The 27,815-nt window shown below is 58.0% G+C and overlaps 1 protein-coding gene across 1 annotated transcript; it reads right to left on the reverse strand.

Annotated features, from left to right (window-relative positions):
* Window positions 1-1,367: 1,367 nt before the first annotated feature.
* Window positions 1,368-27,815, reverse strand: SPMIP7 (sperm microtubule inner protein 7; the record flags this gene model as incomplete). The annotated part of the gene is made up of 9 exons (XM_080665219.1): window positions 1,368-1,488; window positions 3,534-3,641; window positions 13,946-14,053; window positions 15,327-15,368; window positions 16,071-16,138; window positions 18,300-18,438; window positions 20,042-20,118; window positions 21,557-21,654; window positions 27,263-27,815. 9 exons carry the CDS (start codon window positions 27,813-27,815, stop codon window positions 1,368-1,370), a joined length of 1,314 nt encoding a protein of 437 aa, XP_080521345.1.

Genomic DNA, 27,815 nt, shown 5'->3' on the forward strand with positions numbered 1-27,815 from the left:
CTTGGTTGCGGGCACATCCCCAGTGGGAGGTGTGCAGGAGGCAGCTGATCGATGTTTCTCTCTCATCGATGTTTCTAGCTCTCTATCCCTCTCCTCTCTCTTCCTCTCTGTAAAAAATTAATAAAGTATATTTAAAAAATTAATTAGAGTGTATGATTTATAGTAAGGTGTAATGAAATGAATATTGAATTAGATATTATTAAAAAAACAAAACAAAAAAAAACAATGCATTTTCCGTCACGATGTCTTGCTTCTTTGGAAGATGTTCCACTACCACCGATACACCAGTTCTCCCGAGTTTCCGGGAACCCGAGGTGAATGCTCCGCTTAGGGCTGTTTCAGGAGCAGCATGCGGAGGGACAGACAGAAGGCGGGCGGGGCCCCGGGCTGGCGGAGAACTCAGCCTGGAGAGTCCGGGAGGGTCTGTGAGGAGGGGGCCCCAAGTACTTCGTTGTCTGGGTGAGACCCGCATCTACCTCTCCGTCTATTTCCCAATAGTTGCCTCCATCTCATCCGTGGATACTGTGCGTGGAGGTTTAAACGATCTCTCTGCTCATTGCCCCTCTGTTATGGGCAGCGCGCTGGCGTATTCCTGCACACGCGCCGCGCTGTCGAACTGACATTGTAGAACCCTTCGCGGCTAGCGTGCGTTTGTGAGCTTGCACTCCCCCAGGTGCCGTACACTGACACGCCTGGCTGTGTGTGTCATCCCTGGAGGCGCGCACACGGAGAGGAGAGCCGCGTGCGGGGAGGCTGCGAGGGGGAGAGGGCCGAGGGCAGGAGGCGGGCGTGTGGGTGCTGTTGGATCAAGTCTCAGCCAGGCCACTGGCTGACGCCACAGTGGACGTGCATGGTCACTTCTGCCGTGGCCTCCATGGGGCCTGGGGTGCTGGTCCCCGGAGCCCGAGGGCCTGGCCAGGGCGGCCCGTCCTCCCTCTCCTTCCTCAGGGCCTGTCCCCGGCGGTGCGGCACCCCGGTGGCAGGCGCACCGTTTCTCTCTCCGTCAGCAGTGACAACAGGTGGGTTCTGGTCTGGACGCTCGGCCTTCATGACCTCCCATGACCTCCGCCCTCTACAACCCGCCTTCCCCTGGTCAGGACAGGACCCCGGAGGCTGGGCAGCCCCACACAACAGGGACCCTTCTCCCAGAGCCTGGCCGCCCACGGCCTCCGGAACGCTCGGCCGCACCGGGCTGGGCCAGCACGTGCCCCAGGCGCTGCCCCCAACCCTCTGCCTGGTCAGAGAAGGGCATCGGACCTCATTCGCCTTCGGAGCGCACGCGGCCTTTTATTCCCACGGGCCCAGTGGGGCCCAGCACAGCCCTCCCACGGCTGAGGGGAAGTCTCGCCCGCTCGGACGGCAGCTCCTCAGTAGCCTACAGTTTGCCTCCTGTTATTGAAGGGGTTGTAGGGCTTCACCGTTGTGACCATCCGGGACAGCGGCGCCTGGCGACGGAAGAGGGTGACGGCCATGTCTGTCCTCAAGACACTGGAGGAGGAGAAAGAAACGAACACGTCAAACAAACAAGCACGAAGGACACCACCTCGTCTCCCTCAGCGGAAGGTGCCCACGTACCAGAGAGAGAACGGCAGAGGGAGAGAAACGAGGAGTTATTAGTCATTGTGTGCATTGTTTCATTGATCACATCACATGCATTATATTGCAATCCGTTTGTTTTCTAATATGTTTCTATTGATTCCAGAGAGGAAGGGAGAAGAGAGACAGGAACATCAACGATGAGAGGGAATCATCGATTGGCTGCCTCCTGGAGGCCCTACAATGGGGATTGAGCCTGAAACCCGGCATATGCCCTGACCGGGAATCGAACTGTGACCTGCTGGTTCACAGGTCGACGCTCAACCACTGAGCCACACTGGCCGGGCTGCAATCGGTTGTGTTGATTGAGAATCTGTGTCTAGAATTATAGTAGGTGCCAAGAATACAGAAAACCCAGCTAAAAGGGGGGAGGCTCTCCAGAGGCAGCGGAACAGCCCCAGGGTTCCCCGTCTCTGTGGGGGGCTGAGGGTGGGAGGGACTCAGAGGGGTCACCTCTGGGCCTGGCGTCCATCCTGTCTCGCTTGGATGTGTGTCATGCTGACTCCCTTCAGCCACTGCACCCTCCTCAGCAGCCATGCCCTCGGCCGAGGCCATGCATGGCGGGGACAGTGACGCAGGTGCCCACGCACAGTGGCACCGGGGCTGCAGGGCTGGCAGTGCCCTCCGGAGACCCATGGTTTGGCCACGAGGGCCCAGCGGTGGGCTGCGGAGCCATGACGCCCTGCCCACGGGCAGCCCGCTCCCGTGAGACCACGGCCAGTCCCGAGGGCTCCTGGGCCCTTACAGATGAACGTCCTCATCTGCACTGGGAGGCGCCGCCCTCACAGGGCGCTGGGTCGGCGCTGGAGGCGGCACGCAGACTCCGTGCGCCTGGCAGACAGGAAGCACTCGGCAAGGGAGGTGGCGGCCAGGGTGACAGCCGCCGTCCTCTCCTTAATGCTTAGTTCTTGCTCCCTGTTGGGCTGTGAGCTCCTTGCAAACTGGGTCTGATTCCTGTGAATTCCAGGCCGCAGTCGACACTGGCTGACCCGCGGGAGAGCGTGGGGATTAGCCAAGGAACGCCTGAGCCAGTGAGAGGGAGCGCGGCGTGGACCGCACCTGGCCCAGCACCCGCCAGCCGCCGCCTTTCCGGGTGTCCCAGGAGTCCCCGGCAGGCAGGCGCTGGGGCTCCGCCTGAACGGCCCGCTAACTCGCCGGTCCCTCCAGGTGCTCGGCTACATCCGCGCTCTGTCCACTCCACGGCACCACGGGCTCCAGCACCTCCGGAGTGCCCCAGGGACTGTGCCCTCCCTCCGGCTGACTTCCCCATCAGGCAGGACTGTTTCTGCTCAGCCCCTGGGGTCAGGGCCCGGAATGTGCGGCCCAGAGTGGCCGCTCCGTGAGCGTCTGGTGGACGCGTGACTGAGCTGCCTACGGGAGGAGAGGCCCCTTCTCTGAGACCCGCCGTCCTGCGGGCGGACACACCCAGCACCTGAGCTTCCCTGGCCGCTGCCCATCTGCGTTTTCAAAGCCGGCCATCTCCGTGCGAGGCCGGGCGCACCCAGGCTCTCAGATGCGGGTTTCAGGTGGCCGTGGGCTGCTTCTGTCTAGCGGCGTGAACAACAGGGCCGGTGGCCCTAACCTCCCACCTCCTGTTCTCAGTTTGCAAAATGTTTGAAAATCTAGGACTTCCCACAGAGCACCGCCTCTGGTGGAAACGTGGGTGCTACCCTCGAGGAGGCGGTGTCCCTGCAGCACGCCCCGCAGCGCAGACGGTGGGTGTGCAGCGCGGAGCCGGGAGGCGGACGCCCGCTGCGAGCGCTCGGAGCTCCAGGCTGCTCCCGGCACAGCGGTGGGAATGACTCTCGCTGCCTGGGGACCGGCACCCCATTCTTCAAACCCCGCGAGTCGCCCGTTAGCAGCTAATTGCTCTGTCATGGCAGGACCATCACCAGGCGCCCCGGGTCCCTGCACACTGAAGGATGGCCCATACTCACCGGTGCACCTCGGAGTCCAGCGAGGGGACGGCGGCGGGCACGTGGGAGTTTGCCGGGTGGGTGGCCGTGAAATGGACCTTCCCCGTGTACCCTGGGATGTTGGCGGAGCTGCGGGAAGGTGAGGAGAGGGGAGGAGAGAGAAGGAAGACTGATTTGTGGCGCAGCCGCGGCACCGGCACGCACGCTCGGAGACGCAGAGGCGCGCAGTCTCTGGCGTGGTCCTGCGAGAGGTCTGGGCCGGCTGCTGAGCGGAAGGTGCAGGCGGGCTCGCCCAGGGCTGAGACACTGACCTCAGGTCTACGTTTTCTCACCACAGTGGAACCTCGTTTCTCAAACTTAATTCCTCCCAGAAGGCTGTTCGAGAAGCGATTTGTTCAAAAACGGAATCATTTTTTCCCAATAGAAATAACGTAATTGAGCCAAAACCGGTTTGGCTCAGTGGATAGAGCGTCGGCCTGCGGACTGAAAGGTCCCAGGTTCGATTCCGGTCAAGGGCATGTACTTTGGTTGTAGGCACATCCCCAGTAGAAGGTGTGCAGGAGGCAGCTGATCGATGTTTCTCTCTCATCGATGTTTCTAACTCTCTATCCCTCTCCCTTCCTCTCTGTAAAAAATCAATAAAATACATTAAAAAAAAAGAAATAATGTAATTGAATTAATCTCTTCTGGACCCCGAGTGATTCCTGCACCACCCTTCCTGGTATACCGTGCATGCGTGCTGTGCTGTTTAATCTGCACATAAACACTTGTCTCAAGTGGATCGAACCAGCCCACTAGCGTTCCAGGAATTCTTCAGACGCCGCAGCCCGGAGAGATGCTGCGTGGGCTGAGGGCAGCTCCTTATGCGAATCAACAACAGCCTCCTCCTGTGCATGGCCCTGCTGTCCCCGGAGCCCGCCCCGCCCTCAGCGCCAGCGCCAGCCTCTCTCCAGCTGCTCCTCCCAGCACCGGCGGCCGTGGCTGGCGGCTGTGCGGTGCCGTCTGTCCTGCGAGGCATCAGCATGAAAGGGTCGTCAGGTCGGAGACTGAGGTTCGGGTCGACACCCGAGAGTTTTTTCTGTGAACAACGTGGTCCAGAACCGAGCTGTTGGAGTTGGGAGACTTCGAGAACTGAGGTCTGACTGCACTTGCGTGTTTGCGGGTTTTACGTGGCGCCTGCTGAGCTCCGCTTCCCAGCGAAGGCAGGCCGTTCCTTTGGAGCCGCCGCGCCCACACCGCTTGGACGCTGCCCCACTGGCCGTGGGCACACGCCTGTCTCTACGTCGCACTCTGTCTCTCACCATTAGTGCTCTGTACGACGGCTGTCCCCTCATTCCCTGAAACGGCACACATTTAACCTGTGCAGCCCCTTACGCCTCTGCTTCCCCACCCATCCCTGCCAGCCAGGGGGCCCAGAGGGACACAGAGCGCCCGCAGGACACCCCTCTCTAAACCCTCCCCGGCACCCAGCGCGCAGTCCCCGGCACCCAGTCCAGTCCCCGGCACCCAGTCCCCGGCACCCAGTCCCCAGCACCCAGCACAGTCCCCGGCACCCAGCACACAGTCCCCGGCCCCCAGTCCCCGGTACCCATTCCCCGGCACCCAGTCCCCTGCACCCAGCGTCCAGTCCCCGGCACCCAGCGCGCAGTCCCCGGCACCCAGTCCCCGGCACCCAGTCCCCGGCACCCAGCGCGCAGTCCCCGGCACCCAGCGCGCAGTCCCCGGCACCCAGTCCCCGGCACCCAGCACAGTCCCCGGCACCCAGTCCCCGGCACCCAGCGCAGTCCACGGCACCCAGCACCCAGCACACAGTCCCGGCACCCAGCACAGTCCCCGGCCACTGCAGAGGCGAGCGCTCTGCCCGCTCACAGGCACGGAGCTCCAGGCGGCACGTGTCCTGGGGAGGCGGGCTCGGCACGGGGGGCTGCTCCAGACGCGGCCTTCCCCCCGGGGGCCGGGGAACGCGTTCCAAAGAGCAAGAACCCGCAGGAGCGGTCACGAGCGTCCCTCCCACGCAGCGCCGCCTGGCACTCAGCTCACGTCCTCGGCCAGGCCTCCGCCTCTGGGGCTGCCTTGGAGGACGAAGACGGGCGCCGCAGCACCACGCCCGGAGCACGGCCCGCGCCCGCCGGCCCTCCGCATCAGCGCCTGCAAACCACTGGGCGTGTGCGGGTCCGAGTGTCAGAGAAGAATGCGTCCCTGACAGGCTTCACGCGTCCCTTCCCAGCGGGCACCGTGACCACGCCGCCTTCGCTGCGGGCACCGTGACCGCATCCCTTCCCTGCGGGCACCGTGACCGCATCCCTTCCCTGCGGGCACCGTGACCGCGTCCCTTCCCTGCGGGCACCGTGACCGCGTCCCTTCCCTGCGGGCACCGTGACCGCGTCCCTTCCCTGCGGGCACCGTGACCGCGTCCCTTCCCTGCGGGCACCGTGACCGCGTCCCTTCCCTGCGGGCACCGTGACCGTGCCGCCTTCGCTGCGGGCACCGTGACCGCATCCCTTCCCTGCGGGCACCGTGACCGCGTCCCTTCCCTGCGGGCACCGTGACCGCGTCCCTTCCCTGCGGGCACCGTGACCGCGTCCCTTCCCTGCGGGCACCGTGACCGCGTCCCTTCCCTGCGGGCACCGTGACCGTGCCGCCTTCCCTGCGGGCACCGTGACCGCGTCCCTTCCCTGCGGGCACCGTGACCGCGTCCCTTCCCTGCGGGCACCGTGACCGCGTCCCTTCCCTGCGGGCACCGTGACCGCGCCGCCTTCCCTGCGGGCACCGTGACCGCGTCCCTTCCCTGCGGGCACCGTGACCGCGTCCCTTCCCTGCGGGCACCGTGACCGCGTCCCTTCCCTGCGGGCACCGTGACCGCGCCGCCTTCCCTGCGGGCACCGTGACCGCGTCCCTTCCCTGCGGGCACCGTGACCGCGTCCCTTCCCTGCGGGCACCGTGACCGCGTCCCTTCCCTGCGGGCACCGTGACCGCGTCCCTTCCCTGCGGGCACCGTGACCGTGCCGCCTTCCCTGCGGGCACCGTGACCGCGTCCCTTCCCTGCGGGCACCGTGACCGCGTCCCTTCCCTGCGGGCACCGTGACCGCGTCCCTTCCCTGCGGGCACCGTGACCGCGTCCCTTCCCTGCGGGCACCGTGACCGCGTCCCTTCCTGCGGGCACCGTGACCGCGTCCCTTCCCTGCGGGCACCGTGACCGCGTCCCTTCCCTGCGGGCACCGTGACCGCGTCCCTTCCCTGCGGCAGGGACACGCCAGGGCACCAGCTCTCACGGCGGGGAGCGCTTCCAGGGCAGGAGCAGGACCAACAGGACAAGCCGGTGGACCTCACGAGGCCGGAGATGGGGAGCTGAAGGGCGGGGGCCCCCACAGGAGCCACCCCCGCCCGAGGCAGCGCCCTGAGCAGCGGGAAGCTACTGTGCGGCCAGCCCCTGGGCCTCGCTCAGCCAGGGCGGCAGGTGACAGCAGCACCGGCTCTCGGGGCCGATGGTGACAGGGACTGTGCACTTCGGTGCTCACCTAACTTCGGTGGGAACACAGGGCCTTAAAGAGATCGGAGACGCACAGAGAGCCCAGCCCGGGAGGGAGGGGGAGGGGAGGGAGGACAGGGGAGGGGAGGGGAGGGGAGGCGAGGGGGAGGGGGAGAGGGAGGGGAGGACAGGGGGAGGGGAGAGGGAGGGGAGGACGGGGGAGGGGAGGGGAGGGAGAGGGGAAAGGGAGGGGAAGGGAGGAGGAGAGGAGAGGGAGGGGAGGACAGGGGAGGGGAGGAGAGGGGGGAAGGGGAGGAGAGGGGGAGGGGGAGGGGAGAGGGAGGGGAGGACAGGGGAGGGGAGGAGAGGGGGGAAGGGGAGGAGAGGGGGAGGGGTAGGGGAGAGGGAGTGGGAGGACGGGGGAGGGGGAGGGGCAGAGTGCAGACAGCTGTCCAGATGCGGAGACAGTGCCCCCAAAGGCGGGCACACTGCCGCTCCGGGGCTCGGGGAGGCCTGTGGGCTGGGCCAGAAGGCTGTGACGGTGGCTCTCGGGGCTCTCCGGTGACACGGTGGGCGGTGGAGTTGGGGAGCTGCTGAGAGCCAGGATCTCGGGTTGGCTGGTGCGGAGCCGGCACCGCCGATTCTGGGCCATGTCCCTTGGGGCTCCTTGGAACTTTCTGGAACAGCGCAGAAATGTGTCTCTCCCCAAACACGCTCGGCTTCCACGCGGGTCGCAGGCACCGGCCTCTGTGATGGCTTTTCCGCCACGTGAGCACCTGCGGAGCCGGGCCCTGGCGGGTCAGCAGAGCTGGGCGGAGGGCAGGGCGGTGAGGAGGCGGGCGGCCGCTGCGGCCGGGGAGGGCCGGGTGGACAGCAGGCACAGCTCCCCGGGGGACAGCTCCCCGTGAGCACAGCACACAGGCCACCCCCGACGTCATGGGACGCGCTCTAGCCGACTGCATGTCTCCGATGCCGAGCCGGGAGCGAGGAGGCCGAAGGGAAGGCCCGCTGCGCGGCTCAGGGATGGATTCAGGCCCCCAGAAAACGCCGTCGTCCCCGCAGCTCCTCCCTCCCCCCGCTGGGCCCCTCAGGGACCCCCAGGGCAGGCTCCCTCCCCCAGGGCGTCCGCAGGCCGCACAGCTCCAATGGAGGGAAGCAGGCGTCCTCAAACTACGGCCCGCGGGCCACATGCACCCGCCGAGGACATGGATCCGGCCCGCCGGGGGCCGCTGCCTGTCCTGCTTAGCAGCCGACGCGTCCCGGGCCCGCAGTGCGCATAGGAATTTGTTCATAGTTTTTTTTTAAACTATAGTCCGGCCCTCCCACGGTCTGAGGGACAGGGAACTGGCCCCCTGTTTAAAAAGTTTGGGGACCCCTGGCCTAGAGCCATGGGACGCTGAGACCCTTGAAGGCGAGGCACCCCCGGAGCCCCTCTCGGGAAGGCAGAGAGGAGTCCGCGTTTTCATCGCCTCTCGCTGCCTGTCCTCCGAGCCTGTAACCTGTGACGTCCCCACACCGCGGACGTGTCCCTGCGGGTGAACGGGAAGGACCCCTCAGTGTGCCCTGGTGTGTTCACCGCGGCGGAGCTGACAGCAGGCCCGCGCTCCAGGGGGAAGGGAGCTGGGAATCAGAAAGGAGGGCACAGGGTGTGGCTTAAAGGCCAACCAGCCCGCAGAGGACACGGACACAGCATGTTACATGTGGAATGCAGGCATGTCACACGACCAGAGCCTCGGAGCGCACACGCCTCTGGACTGCACGCGTGACTGATGCCGCGGGGAGCGCTGCGCCCAGGCTCCTGTGGGGCGTCCGGAGTCGCCCGCTTACCCTCCGCGTGCCGGGCGCTGAGGTCCCGGTCAGGCCCGCTGCTCGGACGCAGGCCCGGGGCTCCACAGAGTCTAACCCAGCCGTGGGCAAACGACGGCCCGCGGGCCGGATCCGGCCCGTTCGGCTGTTCTATCGGGCCTGCGGAGCAGAAAGAGCGGAGGGTTCTCTTGCTCTCCCCTCCGCTCCTTTACTTTGAATTTATATTAGTTCACACAAACACTCCATCCATGCTTTTGTTCCGGCCCTCCGGTCCAGTTTAAGAACCCATGGTGGCCCTCGAGTCAAAAAGTTTGCCCACCCCTGGTAAGTGCTGTGCCCAGAGCTAACTCAGGGGCAAGCGGCGGCACGGACCCCATGCCAGAGGCCGGGCGGGGAGCACCACCTGCTGGGCATGCCTGCCCTCCCGCCGGGGCCCCGGGCCGAGCCAGGAGAGCTCTGTCTGGGCACAGCGGCCGCGCGGGGAGGGGGCGAGTCCCGTCACCCGGACTGTCCTTCATGGAGGCTGCTGGCAGCGCCCGGGTGGACGGCGAGCGGCCCCTGATGGCCTCCGGCTCAGGAGGAAATGCAGATGCTCACCTGGGGCTCCCAGAACCCCAGGGGCCAGGGACACGCCCGCAGACGCTGCCCTGCCAGCCGTGTGCCCTCACACAGGCACCCCTCACACGGGCACCCCTCACACGGGCCCCCCTCACACGGGCCCCCCTCACACAGGCACCCCCTCACACGGGCGCCCCTCACACGGGCGCCCCTCACACGGGCCCCCCTCACACGGGCCCCCCTCACACAGGCACCCCCTCACACAGGCCCCCCTCACACAGGCCCCCCTCACACGGGCACCCCTCACACAGGCACCCCTCACACGGGCGCCCCTCACACGGGCGCCCCTCACACGGGCGCCCCTCACACGGGCCCCCCTCACACGGGCCCCCCTCACACAGGCACCCCCTCACACAGGCACCCCTCACACAGGCACCCCTCACACGGGCACCCCTCACACGGGCCCCCCTCACACAGGCGCCCCTCACACAGGCCCCCCTCACACGGGCACCCCTCACACGGGCACCCCTCACACGGGCCCCCCTCACACAGGCACCCCCTCACACAGGCGCCCCTCACACAGGCCCCCCTCACACGGGCACCCCTCACACGGGCACCCCTCACACAGGCCCCCCTCACACAGGCACCCCCTCACACAGGCACCCCCTCACACAGGTGCCCCTCACACAGGCACCCCTCACACAGCCTAGATGAGACCGAGAGGAAGGGCCGTGCCCGCTCCAGCAGGACGGAGCCCCCGCACTCAGCTCCCAGCGGACCGGCCGCGGGTCTGGACCTCATGCAGGTGGCATGGCGCTGTAGTGCCGTTAGCCGATGCGGCTTTATGGAGACGACACACTTGGTTTAGAGATCCACATATGTGTATTTGAGCTCGCAGGCAGAGCGAGCACGGCAGGCAGTCTGGCGGAGGTGACTCTGCTGGGGAGGGACCAGGGGAGGCGGTCGGGAGGGCACACGGTGGTTAGAGACATTCCCGAGATACTATTTCTTTCTTTTTTTTTTTTAAAATATATTTTATTGATTTTTTACAGAGAGGAAGGGAGAGGGATAGAGGGTTAGAAACATCGATGAGAGAGAAACATCGATCAGCTGCCTCCTGCACACCTCCCACTGGGGATGTGCCCGCAACCAAGGTACATGCCCTTGACCGGAATCGAACCCGGGACCCTTCAGTCCGCAGGCCGACGCTCTATCCACTGAGCCACACCGGTTAGGGCCTGAGATACTATTTCTCCAGCATGGCTGGGCAGGGTAGGGGGGTGGGTACAGCACTCACTTGTTACTCTACTTCATATGGAACGTGGAACACGGCATTTTGCATCTATCCGTATTCCATAATGAAGTTGGAAAGCATTTCTTTGTGAAATGAGGGACATCCATAATACAACAGTAAAGATACATTTTTTAAAAAGGTGAAGAACAGGTTCAAAATTGAAACCTGAACGAAGGAAGAAACTCTGCAACCTCGCAGGCCCTCTAGTGCCCGACCTGGGTAACTGCAGTTCGCGTCTTGGATTCTTTGGCCTGATCCCCTCATCGCTCTCCAGGGCCAGGGAAACAGCAAACAAATGGGGTGACATCAAGTCACACAGGCTTTGCACACAAAGGAGAGCATCAGCACCCAAAGAGACACCTGCTGAGTGGGAGGACATGTTCCCGGGAGCCATCTGACAAGGCTCGGTGTCCTGAATTTATAAAGAACTTCACTCCCCTCCACACCAAAAACACGCCACACCATCCAACCGGAAAACGGGCAGAGGGCCGGAACAGACGCGTCTCCAAAGAGGACACACGGATGGCCAGCAGACATCTGTGATCATGAAAGCGTAACATGCAAATGGGCCCAACGGCCGAACTGCGGAACCACCGTCTGGATGACCACATCATGACGCCCACTGGCGCTAGCCCGGCCAAGGCGGGTGCAATGTGATTGGTGGGGGCCCACCACTGGCCCACGATCGCCCCGCAGAGGGAGGCCCAGGCCACCGGCCAGCAAGGTGATCCATCGGGGGCTCCACGATCGCCCCAAAGAGGGAGGCCCAGGCCACCGGCCAGCAGGGTGATCAATCAGGGGCTCCACGATCGCCCCAAAGAGGGAGGCCCAGGCCACCGGCCCGCAGGGTGATCCATCGGGGGCTCCACGATCGCCCCGCAGAGGGAGGCCCAGGCCACCGGCCCGCAGGGTGATCCATCGGGGGGCTCCACGATCGCCCCAAAGAGGGAGGCCCAGGCCACCGGCCAGCAGGGTGATCCATCGGGGGGCTCCACGATCGCCCCAAAGAGGGAGGCCCAGGCCACCGGCCCGCAGGGTGATCCATCGGGGGCTCCACGATCGCCCCGCAGAGGGAGGCCCAGGCCACCGGCCCGCAGGGTGATCCATCGGGGGGCTCCACGATCGCCCCAAAGAGGGAGGCCCAGGCCACCGGCCCGCAGGGTGATCCATCGGGGGGCTCCACGATCGCCCCAAAGAGGGAGGCCCAGGCCACCGGCCAGCAAGGTGATCCATCGGGGGGCTCCACGATCACCCCAAAGAGGGAGGCCCAGGCCACCGGCCAGCAAGGTGATCCATCGGGGGCTCCACGATCGCCCCAAAGAGGGAGGCCCAGGCCACACACGGGCAGGCTGCAGCGAGTGGGCAGGCCTCCCTCTGCGGGGGCGACCCATCAGGGGGCTTCCAGGCTGTGAGAGGGTGCAGGCCAGGCTGAGGGACCCCACCCTGCCCCAAGGGCATGAATTTCGTGCACCAGGCCTCTAGTATGAAAACAAATGCTCAGTGTCACTAACTGTCAGAGAGAGCAAATTAAAACCACGAGGTATCACTTCACACCCATCAGAAAGGCTATAGTCAACACACCAGCAAGCACGTGCTGGCGAGGATGTGGAGAAAAGGTCACCCTGGGCACTGCGGGTGGGACTGCAGGCTGGGGCAGCCGCCATGGAAAACAGTGGGGGCGTTTCCTTTAAAAGATAAAAAATGGACCTGCCTTATGACCCAGCGATCCCACTTCTGGGAATTTATCTGAAAAAACCCAAAACGCGGATGGGGAAGAATGTCTGCAGCCCTGTGTCCACGGCAGTGCTGTTTGCAGTAGCCAGGCCGTGAGGCAGCCACGTGCCACCGGGAGGCGAGGGATGGAGAGGCTGGTGCTGTGCGCACCGAGTACCCCCCCCCCCCCGGCCATAAAAAGGAGGAAACCTGACCATTGGCGACAGCATGGCTGCACCTGGAGGGCGCTGTGCTCAGTGAAGTCAGGCCGTCAGAGAAAGCAAGTACCTGTGACCTCACGTACACGTGGAATCTAGAAACAATACACGCACACAAACCAAATGGGAACGGCTCACAGATGCAGAGAACAGACTCATGGGCCGGGGGGGGGGGGCTGAGTGAGGGGTGAAGGGACCAAGAAGCACACCTGGGAAGTCCCACCCCAGTCACGGGAGGTGAGTACAGCACAGGAAACAGCCAGTAAGACTGGGACACTCCACCCGGGCCAGGCGGGCAGGGGATAGCGAGGGAGCCCCTTTGTAAAGTGTGTGACCGTCTAGCCACTAAGCTGTCACCCGAAACAACACATAATAACAATAAAAAAAGCAGAATTAACAGCAAAATGGAGTAGATGGCCCCCTCCCAAATGTATTCAAGTTAACAGTAAACTTCACATCCAATGTTAGAAATGCTGCTGACTGCTCTTTGCTCTCTTTGAAGATGACCCAAGAGGATGTTGCCATATTTGGTAGCAAAAATGCTTCATAAAACTATTCAAAATTCAAACTTGCATTTCAAAGGAGAACCATTATTAAGTTTTTATGCCTGTTGAGTATTTTTAGTTGCTTTGTCCCATATCCTGCCCTTAAAATTTTAGAATGACTCTGTTTAATAGCAGTCCTTTCCTTTCAGAACTTACTAGAGTCCCGGTGCACGAATTCGTGCACCGGTGGGGTCCCTCGGCCTGGCCTGCGGGATCGGGCTGAAACCAGCTCTCTGACATCCCCCAAGGGGTCCTGGAAGAAGGTGCAGGCCAGGTGAAGGGAACCCACCGGGGCCAGGGAGAGATGTGGGAGGTTGGCCAGCCAGCAAGGGACCATGGGAAGGCTCTAGGGCGTGTCCGGCCCGTCTCACCTAGTCCCAATCTGCCGGACCCCAGCAGCAAGCTAACCTACTGGTCGGAGCGTCTGCCCCCTGGTAGTCAGTGCACGTCATAGTGACTGGTCGACCGGTCGACTGTTTGCCCCCTGGTGGTCAGTGCACGTCATAGTGAGCGGTTGAGGGGCCTTAGCATATCATTAGCATATTAGACTTTGATTGGTTGAACGGCGACCAGTCGACTGGACACTTAGCATATTAGGCTTTTATTATATAGGATGGGAGAATCACCAGCTGATCCCTCCTCTGGACCCAGCCCCACGTCGAGGGCTGAGGGGAGCCCCAGCAACACGTAACCTCCTTTGAACTTCAGTCACTCAGGAAAGTCACCGTTCTCCTCAACCCACGTTCAGAGCGTATTTCTTCATTTAGAATATAACCCACCGCCACACTTCATGCTGAACCATCAAGTACGGGCAGCGACGGGGGACTCACCAGCTTGTGTTTGAGTAAAGGATTTTGGAGCTCCGAGGCCTGGCCAGAGATGTGATGTCCCCAGAGGGATTGTCAATGTCGTCGGCGGTGGTGGACTGCACGTGGCCGCTGGGGGCGTGAAAAGAAAAGACGGCAGAGGTTTCTTTCTAAGAAATACGGAAGGAACGGATAAACAGTGTCCTAGCTTCCCCAAATTATTTGCCAAAACAGATCAAAAATTGACAATGCCAAAAAAAAAGAAGAAGAAAGGCATGAGGATGGAACCATTTGCCTAAAAAAATAGGGAGGGGGTTTCTCTTTTTCAGACCAGGAGCTGCCGGCTCCTGTGAATGTGAGTTTGGACCAGAGTGAGGCGAGTGACCGCCTGTGCTTCTGAGCAGAAAGGCTGCTTCTGCAGAACTGACAGCCCGTCTGCGGCCCGCACGGCCCGTCTGAGGTCCCGAACGGCCCGTCTGAGGCCCCGCACGGCCCGTCTGAGGCCCTGGGATGACCCGTCTGTGGCCCCGCACGGCCCGTCTGAGGCCCCGCACGGCTCGTCTGAGGCCCCGCACGGCTCGTCTGAGGCCCCGCACGGCCCGTCTGAGGCCCCGCACGGCTCGTCTGAGGCCCCGCACGGCTCGTCTGAGGCCCCGCACGGCCCGTCTGAGGCCCTGGGATGACCCGTCTGTGGCCCCGCACGGCCCGTCTGAGGCCCCGCATGGCCTGTCTGAGGCCCCGCAAGTCCCGTCTGCGGCCCCGCACGGCCCGTCTGAGGCCCCGCACGGCCCGTCTGAGGTCCCGCAAGTCCCGTCTGAGGCCCCGCACGGCCCCTCTGCGGCCCTGGGATGACCCGTCTGCGGTCCCGCACGGCTCGTCTGAGGCCCCGCACGGCCCGTCTGAGGCCCCGCACGGCCCCTCTGCGGCCCCGCACGGCTCGTCTGAGGCCCCGCACGGCTTGTCTGAGGCCCGCACGGCCCGTCTGCGGCCCCGCACAGCCCGTCTGAGGCCCCGCACGGCCCCTCTGCGGCCCTGGGATGACCCGTCTGCGGTCCCGCACGGCTCGTCTGAGGCCCCGCACGGCCCGTCTGCGGCCCCGCACGGCCCGTCTGCGGCCCCGCACGGCCCGTCTGAGGTCCCGCACGGCCCGTCTGAGGCCCTGGGATGACCCGTCTTTGGATCGGGGAGGCGGCCTGGGCAAGGCAGGGTGGGACCTGCAGAGCTGGCAGGGTTTCCGGGGAGACAGAAACGGCCACCAGCAATGCGCCTTTCTACGTCTCTGAGGAAAGTCCTGGGAAAACGTTAGGATTCTGTGACAGAGCACGCGCTGTCAAAGAAGTGAGGACATTCACCCCCATTTCGATGTGGATCGAGTGATTTCAGATCAGGAGGAAACGTTACTTACGTGTAGAGAGGAATGTATTTGCTTCTCGAACTCGGACTCACACTTAGGAAAAGAGAAAATACGGCAGTTGAGTTCTTAATATTAACGTACAGAACCTCCCCTGGTCACGTGTTTCTTTTTCAAATAAAAACCAAGTTTTCAGGGCCATCTAGGAACTGGCCTCCAATGTGAAACAGGGTCCCCGAGAGCCGTGGCTGTAAGTGGAAACCCAGCGCCGGCCACACCGGCTCCCGGCTCGCAGGGACACGTCTCTGCTGACGCCGTGACCCAGCGCCACCGCGCACCGCCCCACGGTCTTCCTTTCGCTCTGCGCTCCCTTGGTGACCGCACAGGGACCGTGGGTTGCAGTGAGAACCAACATAAAGGGACTTTCAAAAGCAGAAGTGCCATTTTTTAGACTAAATGAAAACGATCGCCTACGTGGAAGGATGTGTGATAAGCCCGTCGTTTCTGGCGTTAACAGAACCCTGAAGAAGACTATGACACCAAGTTGGATAAAAATAATTTCTAACCCCCGACGCTCACAGACGTTGCCACATTGGAACACTTGGTGCCTTCCGGGGGCACTCTGGTGCTAGGCTGTGCTGCTGAGCAGTCCAGCCTTCAGGGGGTGAAGAGGCAGGGCGAGGGGCATGGAGCGTGCGGGCCTCTGAGATGCCCTCCCCCAGGGGCCGGGCATCAACTCTTGATAAACATGGGACAGTGGGAGGCCCGGGGGTAAGCAGATTAGGAGACACAACTTACAAATTAACTGGTTTTGCTGGTACCAAGAAAGATCTTGTTTGGAATCTGTCCCAGAGTCCGCCGACCATCTGAAACCATCAGAATGGGGACAGACACTTACAGAACAAGTCACTGTACGTGGCAGTACGTAAGCTCCGCCCGCTGTAGTTCCTCATACGCTAGCCCGGCCTCTTCATTGGCCCATCACCCCAGAGGCAGGCCCAGGCCCCCCAGGAAAAGCATCCCCAGCCCCCTCAAAACCCTGCTGGCTCCAGAGCCACTCCTGGTCTCAGGTCCCCTAACGCCAGCTGTTTTCTCACAGCTGGGACTGGCCGTATTCCCCCCCCTTTCAGGACGAAGCCCTGGGGAAGGTCTGGCTGTGGTTTTCACCCCAGAGACTGGGCTCACTTGGCTCCACCTCCGTGCCCCCGCTGCAGCCCCAGCCCCGCCCCTCAGCTTGGAACCGCATCATGCGGGAAGGACTTCGGATAGCGGTATAATTAACACCATTATCTGTAATAAAATGGCCGAGATATAATACTTCCATGTGGTTGAGAAATCCTTTAAAAAAAGTGATACGTTAGACACTTTCTTTTGTCCTTTAATTGAATTTGTGGAAATCCCCGGGTGAGACCATATTAAAGCTGTTTTCCTCACTTACTATCTTTTCCTCTGTAAAAGCTGAAGGGGTTTTGCAAGACAATGTGGGCTGCTTAACCTGTGGCTGTGAACCTCTGAGGGTCCATGGCGAGGGCTGTACCTCAGTGTCACTGGTCCCTTCCAGTCCGACGGACTTGATGTGCACACATTAAAACTCCATGAGAAATGGGGAGGGCGGGACGGGCGAGGGACAAGTGGGAGCAGATGTGCCAGCACAGAGCTGGGCTGCTGGGAGGCTGGCAGTGAGGCCTAAGGTGATAAAAGCTGGTGGGTCCTTGGGATTCAGCCTGGAAGGGACGGCGATGGAGGCGGTGGAATACCATTTGCAATAGACAAGGCCTGAGGAGGAGCGTGGCCTGAGGTCTGAGATGGCAGCACAGGCCACACGGATGGGTGATGGAGGGCGCGTGGGGCCGGGCCGGAGGAGGGCCGGGCCGGAGGAGGGCCGGGTCGGAGGAGGGCCGGGCTGGAGGAGGGCCGGGCCGGAGGAGGGCCGGGCCGGAAGAGGGCCGGGCTGGGCCGGAGGAGGGCCGGGCTGGAGGAGGGCTGGGCCGGAGGAGGGCTGGGCCGGAGGAGGGGCAGGCTGGAGGAGGGCCGGGTCGGAGGAGGGCCGGGCTGGAGGAGGGCCGGGCTGGGCCGGAGGAGGGCCGGGCCGGAGGAGGGCCGGGCCGGAGGAGGGCCGGGCTGGAGGAGGGCCGGGCTGGGCCGGAGGAGGGCCGGGCCGGAGGAGGGCCGGGCCGGAGGAGGGCCGGGCTGGAGGAGGGCCAGGAAGAGCAGGAGGGCCAGGCCGGAGGAGGGCCAGGAAGACCAGGAGGGCCGGGCCGGAGGAGGGCCAGGAAGAGCAGGAGGGATGGGCCGGAGGAGGGCTGGGTCGGAGGAGGGCCGGGTCGGAGGAGGGCCGGGCCGGAGGAGGGCCGGGCCGGAGGAGGGCCGGCCGGAGGAGGGCCGGGCCGGAGGAGGGCCAGGAAGAGCAGGAGGGATGGGCTGAGGAGCCTGTGGGCCAGTGAGGGAGACCCGTGCAGGTCAGGGGGACAGACTCACTTTGTGCAGAGTGCTGGCTCCATGGGAGGAAAAGAGCCACACTGCGGGAGGGGCTCCCTGGCTGTGGGGGGCCACCCCCCCCGGATGGACCCCGGTGCTGAGCACTGAAAAGAAGGGCCGTCTCTATGGACACCGAGGCGGGCTCTGTGTCCCCGGCTCAGGACCACCCCGTGCAGCCTCGGAGAGCGCAGCGGCTCGCTCCGTTCCGGGTAAGCGCGCCCTCAGCAGGTCCTCTGGGGCACAGTGGTCACCTCTCTGTGTCCTCGCCACTGACTCCTCCTTTCCCCCCATTTCTAAAATGAACACTGTCCATGCACATGACTCTGAGGAAGGGCCAGTCTTAAACAAAGCGTCTCAAATATAACACAGATGATATTAAAGTACTTGAGCTTATTGGTAACTTCTATGGTTACGGCACTTTCAGTCCATACGTGTACAGATTTACTTGTTCTTCCCATAACGCTTAGCAATAAAGGAAGTCTTGCTGTCGCGCAGCGTCTGGGAGGTCAGTCCGGTAGTCAGCGAGACCCGGCGCCGGTGGCCCCTGACCTGAGTTAACGCTGGGATCCGCTCGTATCGCTTCTGGGTGAAGCACTGTGAGACCTGGTCGGCAGCTCTTTCCACGGTCGTCTCCTCCGGATCGAGCTTGGGTGCCAGCATCTCGTCCCAAGGAACGCTTTCATAAGCTCTACGGAAGTAGTAAGCAATCGCGTTTTATGGAAAACACGTGTTCAGTTGGCATAGTTCACAATATCATACGCTGTCCTCGGCAGAATTCTAAGGTGCCCCCCAAATCCCTGCCCCCACTGTATAGGCCATGGATAGCCACCTCCCCTCAGGTGTGGGCGGAGCAAGTGGGTGTGACAGAGTATCACTCTGCTGATTTGTATGGCAACTGCATATGGCAAAAGGGATTGTGCACATGTAATTAGGGTCCCTAATCGGTTGAATTTGAGTTCATCAAAAGGGAGATGATCCTAAATGGGTCTGATCCAAACGGGTGAGTCCTAAGAAGAGACAAAACCGCCACAGACACTGCACAGCGTCCTGGGACAATCCCTGTGGCCCCGCGGCTGCGAGGAGCTGAGCTCTGCTGAGATCGTGTGGGTCCTGAGCTGCCAGCCGGAGCGACCTGGGAGGCTGAGGACGCAGCCGTGGCTGACACCGGGACCCCAGGCTGAGAACCTGAGCACTGAACCGGGTGGGGCCGCCGGGCCTCTGCGCTCCAGAAGGTGCGAGAGAAACGGGGAGGCTTCCAGTTGCTCAGCTTGTGGCCACGTTACCCGGCAGTGGAACCCCACACTTACATACGCCGCCCAGTTTGCGAAAAGCCGCCACGGTGCAGACGCCGGGCTCCAGCTCCCTACCTGTCTCAGCTCCCCGCCCCCCCGTGGGCCCTCCCCGCGGCGTGCGGCCTTACGTACCCATTACACACCGTGACACCCAGAGGTATCTCCCAGCACAGGCCTCTCCCAGACCCCAGGTCAGTGCGCCGTTGCCTGACTGACAGCCACGTGGATGTCCAATGAACATGTCTGTCTGGCGTGTCCAAACGGACACAGGAGCCTTCCCACCACACCTGCTGCACCTGCATTCACGTGGGACGTGAAGGCGTGTTCACCGCGTCCAGCTGCACAGCTCAGACCGAGGGCTCAGCCCTGACCCCTCCTCCTTCAGACCCACCATCTCCGCGCTGGGCAGTGCCGGCTCTGCCTTCCACACACGCCCCGGGCCAGCCGCCGCCTGCACCCCTCAGCACCCTGCCTGGAGCCCCTGCTATGTGTGTCCCAGCTGACAGCATCTCCTTTCATCTCTTCGTAGGCTTCTCTCTACGACGTGAGCTACTGACTTATCGTGCTTGTTGCTTACGGTCCACCTCTTTTTAGGATCGGAGCTCTGGGAGGTGGCAGAGCTTTACTTTAGTCACTGATGAATCTGAGTTCAGGGAGTAGACACACAGCAGGTCCACTATGCATTTTTTAAATGAGTAAGTGAATTCCGCGCCCAGCTGTCCCTGCTGCTGTTTTCTATGACGCTGCGCTCACCTCCTCTCCCTCCCCGAGCATTTCCGTTCCGTTCTGTTTGGGTTTTCCTTTTTTAGTAAACATAGGTTTTTTTTTTAGATTCTCCCTTCACCTGTTTGTGTTAGCAATAACACAAGTAACTAAATATCTGTGTCTGATGTTTTCTGAACTTCTCATAGGATTCAGGATAATGTAGACACAAAGGGGCTATTTCATTAAGCATAAAATAACATTTTTAATCAAAATTCTATTTGAAAAAGTGCTTACTTTTGTGTTGAGGACTTATAAAACAAGTCCTTTGCAGCGCATTTCTTGTTTGGCTGTGAAAGTGGCTCTCCGTCCTCCTAGAAGGCATGAACACAAAACAGACAAGACGTAAATGGGAATGGACAAGGCCCTCCAGCCACCAGCTCCCTTTTCCTTTCTCCCCTTTCTTCTTTGACAGCATCTTTTGGGTCAACAAGTACATGCTTCCCAGCTTTCCTCTACTGCCTGGGAAATGCACGTTTTGTATATATTCTCCTACTGATTAAGTTAAAATAGCCGAAACCGGTTTGGCTCAGTGGATAGAGCGTCGGCCTGCGGACTGAAAGGTCCCGGGTTCGATTCCGGTCAAGGGCATGTAACTTGGTTGCGGGCACGTCCCCAGTGGGAGGTGTGCAGGAGGCAGCTGATCGATGTTTCTGACTATCTATCCCTCTTCCTTCCTCTCTGTAAAAAATCAATAAAATATATTTTTTAAAAAAAGTTAAAATTTACAAAGATGTATATTAAAGGTAACATAAAGTCAGATTTTTATGAGGAAGCTCTTGAATTTTTAATGTTGGCAAATAGTGTTGAATTCCATAAAATTACAACATTTTAAAAAAATCTTCTGTCTAATAATGCAAGCACATTAGTTCTGAAATATTACCCTCGTCCTATCATCCACCTTATTTTATCAGAATTCATTCACTGCTGTTGTAACCGCTGCTGTTACCGTCTTCGATGGTTCCCTTTATGTAGGTTCACCACCACGTGTGCCAGTCCTCTGCCCACTTCTGCTCCTGGGTCCTCCTTGGTTTTCCCACTGGCCCTTGGCTCTGTTCTCACTAACGTTCCATTTTCAGTAATTCCTCCGAGGACGCCAGCTTCCTCCAGCCCTATTTTTTAACTCATCTTCATGTTTGAATAATGCTCTAGACGGGTTTAGAGGTCTAGTTTAATGGTTATGATTGTTTAATAATAAATACGTCTCATTGATTTTGGACTGTACTGTTCACTGACTTTGGACCGCACTCAGTTTAATTGCTTGCAGGTGATCTGTGAGCTCCCCCCTCACCCTGCCCCCCCCCCCCCGCACCCTCAGGTTATAGTTAGGGCATCTGTATTGGTTTTTCTACAGTTTCAAGATCATTTGTTTAGGAGAGACTCTAGATCTCTGTTCTTCTGTTTTCAGACTTGTTATGCTTCTTCAGTCTGAGGATTCATGTCCTCCGAGCTGGTGGCTGTCAGCCATGGGCGTCTGTCACTCCCTGCTGCTGGAGGAGGGTGCATTGCCAGCGATGGGGGTCTGGATTGGGCACGACCAGCCTCTACTGCTCAGTCCTCCCCTAAAGCACAGCTGTAGGGATGGCACAGATAATGCCAGATACACCATGACGGTGAAGGTCTGCCCGGTGCCTGGTACATAAGGCGTATTTTTACAAGTGGTAGCTATTCAGGCTCGAGTTATAAACAACACAGACCGTGAGCTGAATGGGGTACGAACGCTGTACTGCACGCCCCGGTCAGAAAGCTTACTTTACAGGCCGCCTCCTCGTCGAACGTGTACGTGTGGGTGACGGAGCTGCCTTCATGCCGAGGCTGCGCAGGAGTGACCCTCACCGGGCTGGTCCAGCCTGAAAACCAACACGACAGGCTTTCCGTTACCTGCAGCGAACACGTCTTCCTCCACCAGAGCTACTCCTGTGAGGACCTGAAATGGCTGCTGGGAATTAACTTTGCGGCGGGTTATCTAACAATTTTTTCTCATCGGTGAGGACAGAACAGCTCTGAAATGTACATGTTAGGGTTGTTATAATAGTGTGGAATTGCTTGGTATTTATTCCCCGTTGGGAAATTAGAAATTATATTGAGACAAATGAAAACACACAACATAACAAAAGTCATGGGATTCAGCAAAAGTAGTGTTGACAGAGAAATTCGTAGGTATAAACCCTTATTTATAGAAGAAAGCTCTCAAACAAACAACCTTAATGTACACCTTATGGAGCTAGAAAAACAACAAACTAAACCCAAAGCTAGCAGAAGGAAGGAAATAATAAAGATTAGAGCGTAGATACAAAATAGAGAAAATTAGTGAAAGCAAACGTTGGTTCTTTGAAAAGATTAAAAAATTGACAATTAGCTAGATTGATGAGAGAAAGAAGACTCAAGTGAAATCACAAATAAGGAAACATTACAACTGATTTTGCAGAAATAAAAGTAATTATAAGAAGCTAGAGGCCCGGTGCATGAAACTCGTGCAGGGGTGTGGTCCCTAGGCCTGGCTGGCGATGGAAGCACCAGTGTCTGCCATGGAGGGCAGGTCCCAACCGACCTCTGGGCCCTGGGCCACACCTGGGCCCCCAGACCCCCATGCACCCCCTCCGCCTGAGTCACGGGCGCCTGAGTCCCCACTCTGGGCTGCCCAGCAGCACCGCACAAAAGCCAGGCGGGCAGTGCACTCTCCCCCCGCCAGCCTCGCAGACCGGCTCCTGTGCAAACCCATGGGGAGCCCGACCGGCCCGTGGTCCCGGCGGCTGTGGCCCGGCTCACCCGGAAGAGGCTGTGTGGGTGCGGGGCGGGCTCCTCGTGGGCGCACGGCACCTGAGCAAGGGGGCTTCCCCGGAGCACAAGCCCTGGCATCCGGGGGAGGGGAGCAGGGGGAGTGAGAGTGAGCTCAGCGGACACCCCACATTCTCACCGCACCTCCGTCCCCATCACCCCCGCCCCCAGGCAGCTGGCGAGAGGTGGCAGTGCATCGCCAACACCCGCCATGTCCCACACCACCCCCTGGTGGTCAGCACACATCATAGCAAGCCGTTGAACTCCTGGTCAAGGGGACAATTTGCATATTAGGCTTTTATTATATAGGATTACTATGAATGAAATAATTATATGAAATTACTGCACACCAACAAGTTGTATAACCTAGATGAAATGGACACATTACTAGGACCACACAACCTACCCAGACTGAATCATGGAGAAACAGTAAATATGAACAGACCCGTAACTTCTAAGGAAACTGACTCAGTAATTAAATACCTACCCACAAAGAAAACTCAGGACCGACCAGACGGCGTCACTGGTGAATTCGGCAAAATGTCTGAAGAAGAATTAACACTAGTCCTCCCCCGGCTCTTCTAAGGAAAATAAACGAGGAGGGGACGCTTCCAAACTCATTCTATGAAGCCGACATTACAGGGATGCAAGAGCCAGACCTTATCCCTGCTCAACGCTGAGGCAACATCCTCCACAAAATACACAGAAGAGCATCTGAGGGCACACCAAGAGGACTGCACACCGTGACCGAGTGGACTTTATTCCTTGAATGCCAGAAATTGGAATTCTGCACTATTGGTGGGATTGTAAAATGTGGCGGCTGCTGTGATAAACAGGGTGGTAGCTCCTGAAAAAATTAAACGTAGAATCGCCATGGGATTGAGCAATTCCACCCCTGGGTACATATTTAAAGAATTGAAAGTTGGTTCTTGAAGAAATATTGGTACATGTGTGTTCATAGCAGCATTATTCACAATAGCCCAAAGGTGAAGCAACCCAAGTGTCCATTGATGGATGAATGGGTAAAAAAAGTAGTATATGCCTAAAATGGAAAAGTACTCAGCTTTGAAAGGGAAGAAAATTCTGACAGGTGCTAACATATGGACATTGTTGTCCATGATGACATTATGCTAAGTGAAATAAGCCAGTCACAGAAAGACAAATATTCTATGATTCTACTTATATGATGTATTCAGAGGAGTCAAATTCATTGAGAAAGCAAAATTCTGGGTTCCAGGGGCAGAAAGAGGGGAGAACTAGGGAGTTAGGGTTTAATTGGTAAGAGTTTCAGTTTTGCAAGTTGAAAAAAGTTATGGAGCTGTATTGTGGTAATGGTTGCACAATGCTGTACTTAATACCAATTAACTATATGCATTTAAAAATGGCTGATAGCTGTGATGGGTGTCATAGTGACAGGTCGTTACGGTCGTTCTGGTTGCTGGCTTTTTATATATAGATAGATAGATAGATAGATAGATAGATAGATAGATAGATAGATATTAGGATGCTGAAGGTAGGAAAATCACAGAGGTTGCAATAGGCAACCTCCTTTTTGTCTGTGACAAGGGCGACGTCATCTGTTGCAATGCGAACAAAGAGACCAACCAATAAAGGGTTTGAATATGATTAGGATAAGTTTGGAATACTTGATTGGTGCATAAGAAAGAAAGCCAACTCTGAACAAAGAAGAACTACTGCGTCAGTTAAATGTCTAGACAAGGTTGGAACTGGGCAAGAAGTCAGCCATCTAATCTTTTATGATTTGGCTTTGGTGTTTATGAAAACCCACTGGAAAGCATACTGGGCGGTGATACAATTAATTCTGAGAAGATGTGCTTCCTTATCAGAATGCATTAGGAATGACATGTATTTAAGTTTGCTGAAAACTGAGAGTACTTATTTATAAATAATGACTGTTTCCAGGATCTACAAAGTCATTGAAAGCCTAGGACAAATTATATTGAAACCAATCCCTGAACTCCTGGTATTATTCTTTGAAAATGTCATTAGCTAACAATAATAAATGCTATTAACTGAATGCTTTACCACGTTCCAGAAATTATGCTAAGTAGTTTACATGTTAACTCATTATTTCTTACACTTTATAAGGAGTATTATTGCCAATTTAAGTGTAAAGTGACTGAAAACTCTATAGACTTTGCTTAACTTTATAATATCTAACATTTATTGGTTCCTTCCTTAATGTCAGACATGTTTACATGAATTACACTAAATGGCCCTCACTATAATCTCATGGAGTATTTTTACTAGCATGTGAGCTTATTTTACGAATAAGGATACATGGACATAGAGAGATTGGTAACCAGCCCAAGGTCACAGTGAAAGCAAGCTTTGTGCCTGAGCCCGGATTGCCTGACCCTAGAGCAGCCGTGGGCAAACTACGGCCCGCGGGCCGGATCCGGCTGTTCTATCCGGTTCTCTTGCTCTCCCCTCTGCTCCTTTACTTTGAATTTATATTAGTTCACACAAACACTCCATCCATGCTTTTGTTCCGGCCCTCCGGTCCAGTTTAAGAACCCATTGTGGCCCTCGGGTCAAAAAGTTTGCCCACCCCTGCCCTAGAGCCTATCTTCTGAATTCTGTCGTGCTGATCCCAGTAGCACAGTAAGGGGGCTGGGTGAACTCTGAACTTGGTTCTGAGATGCTTGTGCAACCTCTGTTAACCCTATTTTAGTGGGAAATTAGCTTTAATGAACTATGTCTTAAACTCGTAATTTGTTGGAGGACAGTTCTTAGAAGAACTTACAGAAGCAGCCCAGCCTCCTGCTCACAGGAAAGCGGCACACTGCCTGCAATGGGAGCGCTATGGAAAGGAGCTCAGTTCTTCGAAGGAAGACTCCTCCACAATGCAGACGATTACACACGGAACGTTAGCAAGAGCGTGCGCTCCAGGCCTCGCCGACAGGCTAGAGAAGCAGTTGCTCGTTCAGAATCAGTGCAATGCGCTGTCTGGTGGACCTGAACTCACCCATGGTCCCCTCATGCTCTTCCTGAAGACAATTCTTCGCCTTAGATAGTATTTGATTCTTAGTAATACTGTTCTTCCCTAAGTGGTATTTCCAATGGATTGTAAACTAATTATTTCTTAAAAACTGGTAGTTGGACCTTATTTACACTCTTAACATGAAAATTCCAAACTCAGGTATTTCCCTAAGCCCCGTTAAGTCAACAACTGGAGTGAGTGCATATTAAAAGCATAATTCTTAGCCTATGCTTACTAGTATACGTCCCCAAATTGCTCTTTTTGGTTCAAAAGCGGGTACCTGGAGGGTAGGGCTTGGCAGCGTGATATTGTGGCGTTATTTCTATTCCCTTTACCTTTTTCCTTACCCCTTTTTCTGGTCTCAATTGCCTATGGCTTCTCTCCATGCAGTGTCAGGAACCATGACTCCCCACCGCTCCGCCATATGCTGCTGCCACCGTCCCTCCCCCACGGCCTGCCGGGGCCTCTGGGCCAGGCTGCGTGCGCAGGAGCAGTGCGAGGCTGCTGCAGCCTCTCCTGCTGGGGGAAGCTCCGCATCTCTCCGTGCCGTGTTTGGCCATTTCCTTTCCACATGCCCAAAGATGCTAGTCTCTTTGCGCTTCCTGTCTACCAGACACACTTGCACACAGGACTAGTTCCCGGGCCTTTCCTCTGAAGCCGTCACACTGCTGCCAGGCTGGTGACAGTCTCTGGGAGCACCTACCTAGGGCATGGCTGTCTGCAGGTTCACCGATTGTGTCCCCAGAGCTGGGTGGAGCTATTTCTGAAGGGGTTGGTTCTCAGCTCCTATTCTCACCAGATGCCAAATTTCACAACTACTTTCCCATTCCTTTTCAGTCCTGCATAACCATCAGATTTACTTTCTCCAGAGAGATAATGAGGCATGCTACACAATTACCAAAGTCAAATATAATTTGCCTTATGGTACAATTAGGTTATCTATCCTATATGATAAAAGCCTAATATGCTAAGTGTCTGACTGTTTGACCAGTCGCTATGATGTGCAATGACCACGAGGGGGCAGACGCTCTGACCAGTAGGTTATCTTGCTGCTGGGGTCTGGTCGACTGGGACTGGGCAAAACGGGCCGGACATGCCCTGGAGCCCTTCAGGGGTCCCTCCCCAGCCCCAGTCGTGCACTGGTGGGGTCCCTCAGCCTGCCCTGCACCCTCTCACAATCTGGAACCCCTCAGGGGATGTCAGAGAGCTGGTTTCAGCCCAATCCCTGCAGGCCAGGCTGAGGGACCCCACTGTGCACAAATCCGTGCACTGGGCCTCTGGTATTTATATAACAAACTAGAGGCCTGACGTACAAAATTCATGCAAGGGGCTCAGCCCTCATAGCCCCGGCTTCGTCTGGAAGGTCGTTCGGCTGTCTGGTCTAATTAGCATATTATGTCTTTTATTATTAGAGATTACCTGACATGTAATTTGTGTTGGTCACTTATACTAATGAATGCTCTTTTAAACACCAAGTATTATTTTACAGATAGGTTTATAAAAGGCTTATCATTTTTACTTTTTCCTTACAATTTGTAATTTAAAAATAAGATTTCCTTATTTGGTTCTTTACAACTTTATGTTAAATTATCTACTGAATAATGAATCTTATATCCATGCTCCCTCTCCCTGGTTTCAACGTTTAAAAATTAGAAAGCCAATGTCACTTTATTTACCTCCAAGTCTTGCTCTGATGGAACTATCTGAGGTTGCCCTGGAATTCCACTTTCTGTCTTGTTTCAGTTCTTCTAATAAAATTTTCTGCCTTTTTAGCGTCGTTTGAAATCCCGTATCTGGCCTGGGAACTCGTTGCTGAGGTTTCACGTCGCTAAAACCCACCAGACTCGGGATGGTTCTGCCGATGCCGGGGTTTAACTCGGCGTCGCCGCCGGGACTCATGAACCCTGAACAGGGATCGCCTAAGGTCACGTCATCCCGGAGCGGAAATAACGGGTAATCCGGCCCATAGGGCGGGGGGTAAGGGTGGTGTAAATGATAGCCCGGTACGAATGAAGGCGGATAGGGGTGAAATTTAAGGAAAGCCGGGTTGCATCTCCTTTCCATCCGAGCACAGTCGTGTCTGTCCTCAATGCCTCTCACGAAGGGCATGTTCATTTTCCTTAAGAGCTTACAGTAGTGTGGGTGGTCGGTAGGCTCGGCAGCCTTTGTCCCTGAAAGAAGGCACCGTTCGGAGACACTTATCTTCCCAGGAGTGGGCTGTGCACGCAT

Source organism: Plecotus auritus, assembly GCF_963455305.1.
Source record: "Plecotus auritus genome assembly, chromosome: 4".
Lineage (NCBI taxonomy): Eukaryota > Metazoa > Chordata > Mammalia > Chiroptera > Vespertilionidae > Plecotus > Plecotus auritus.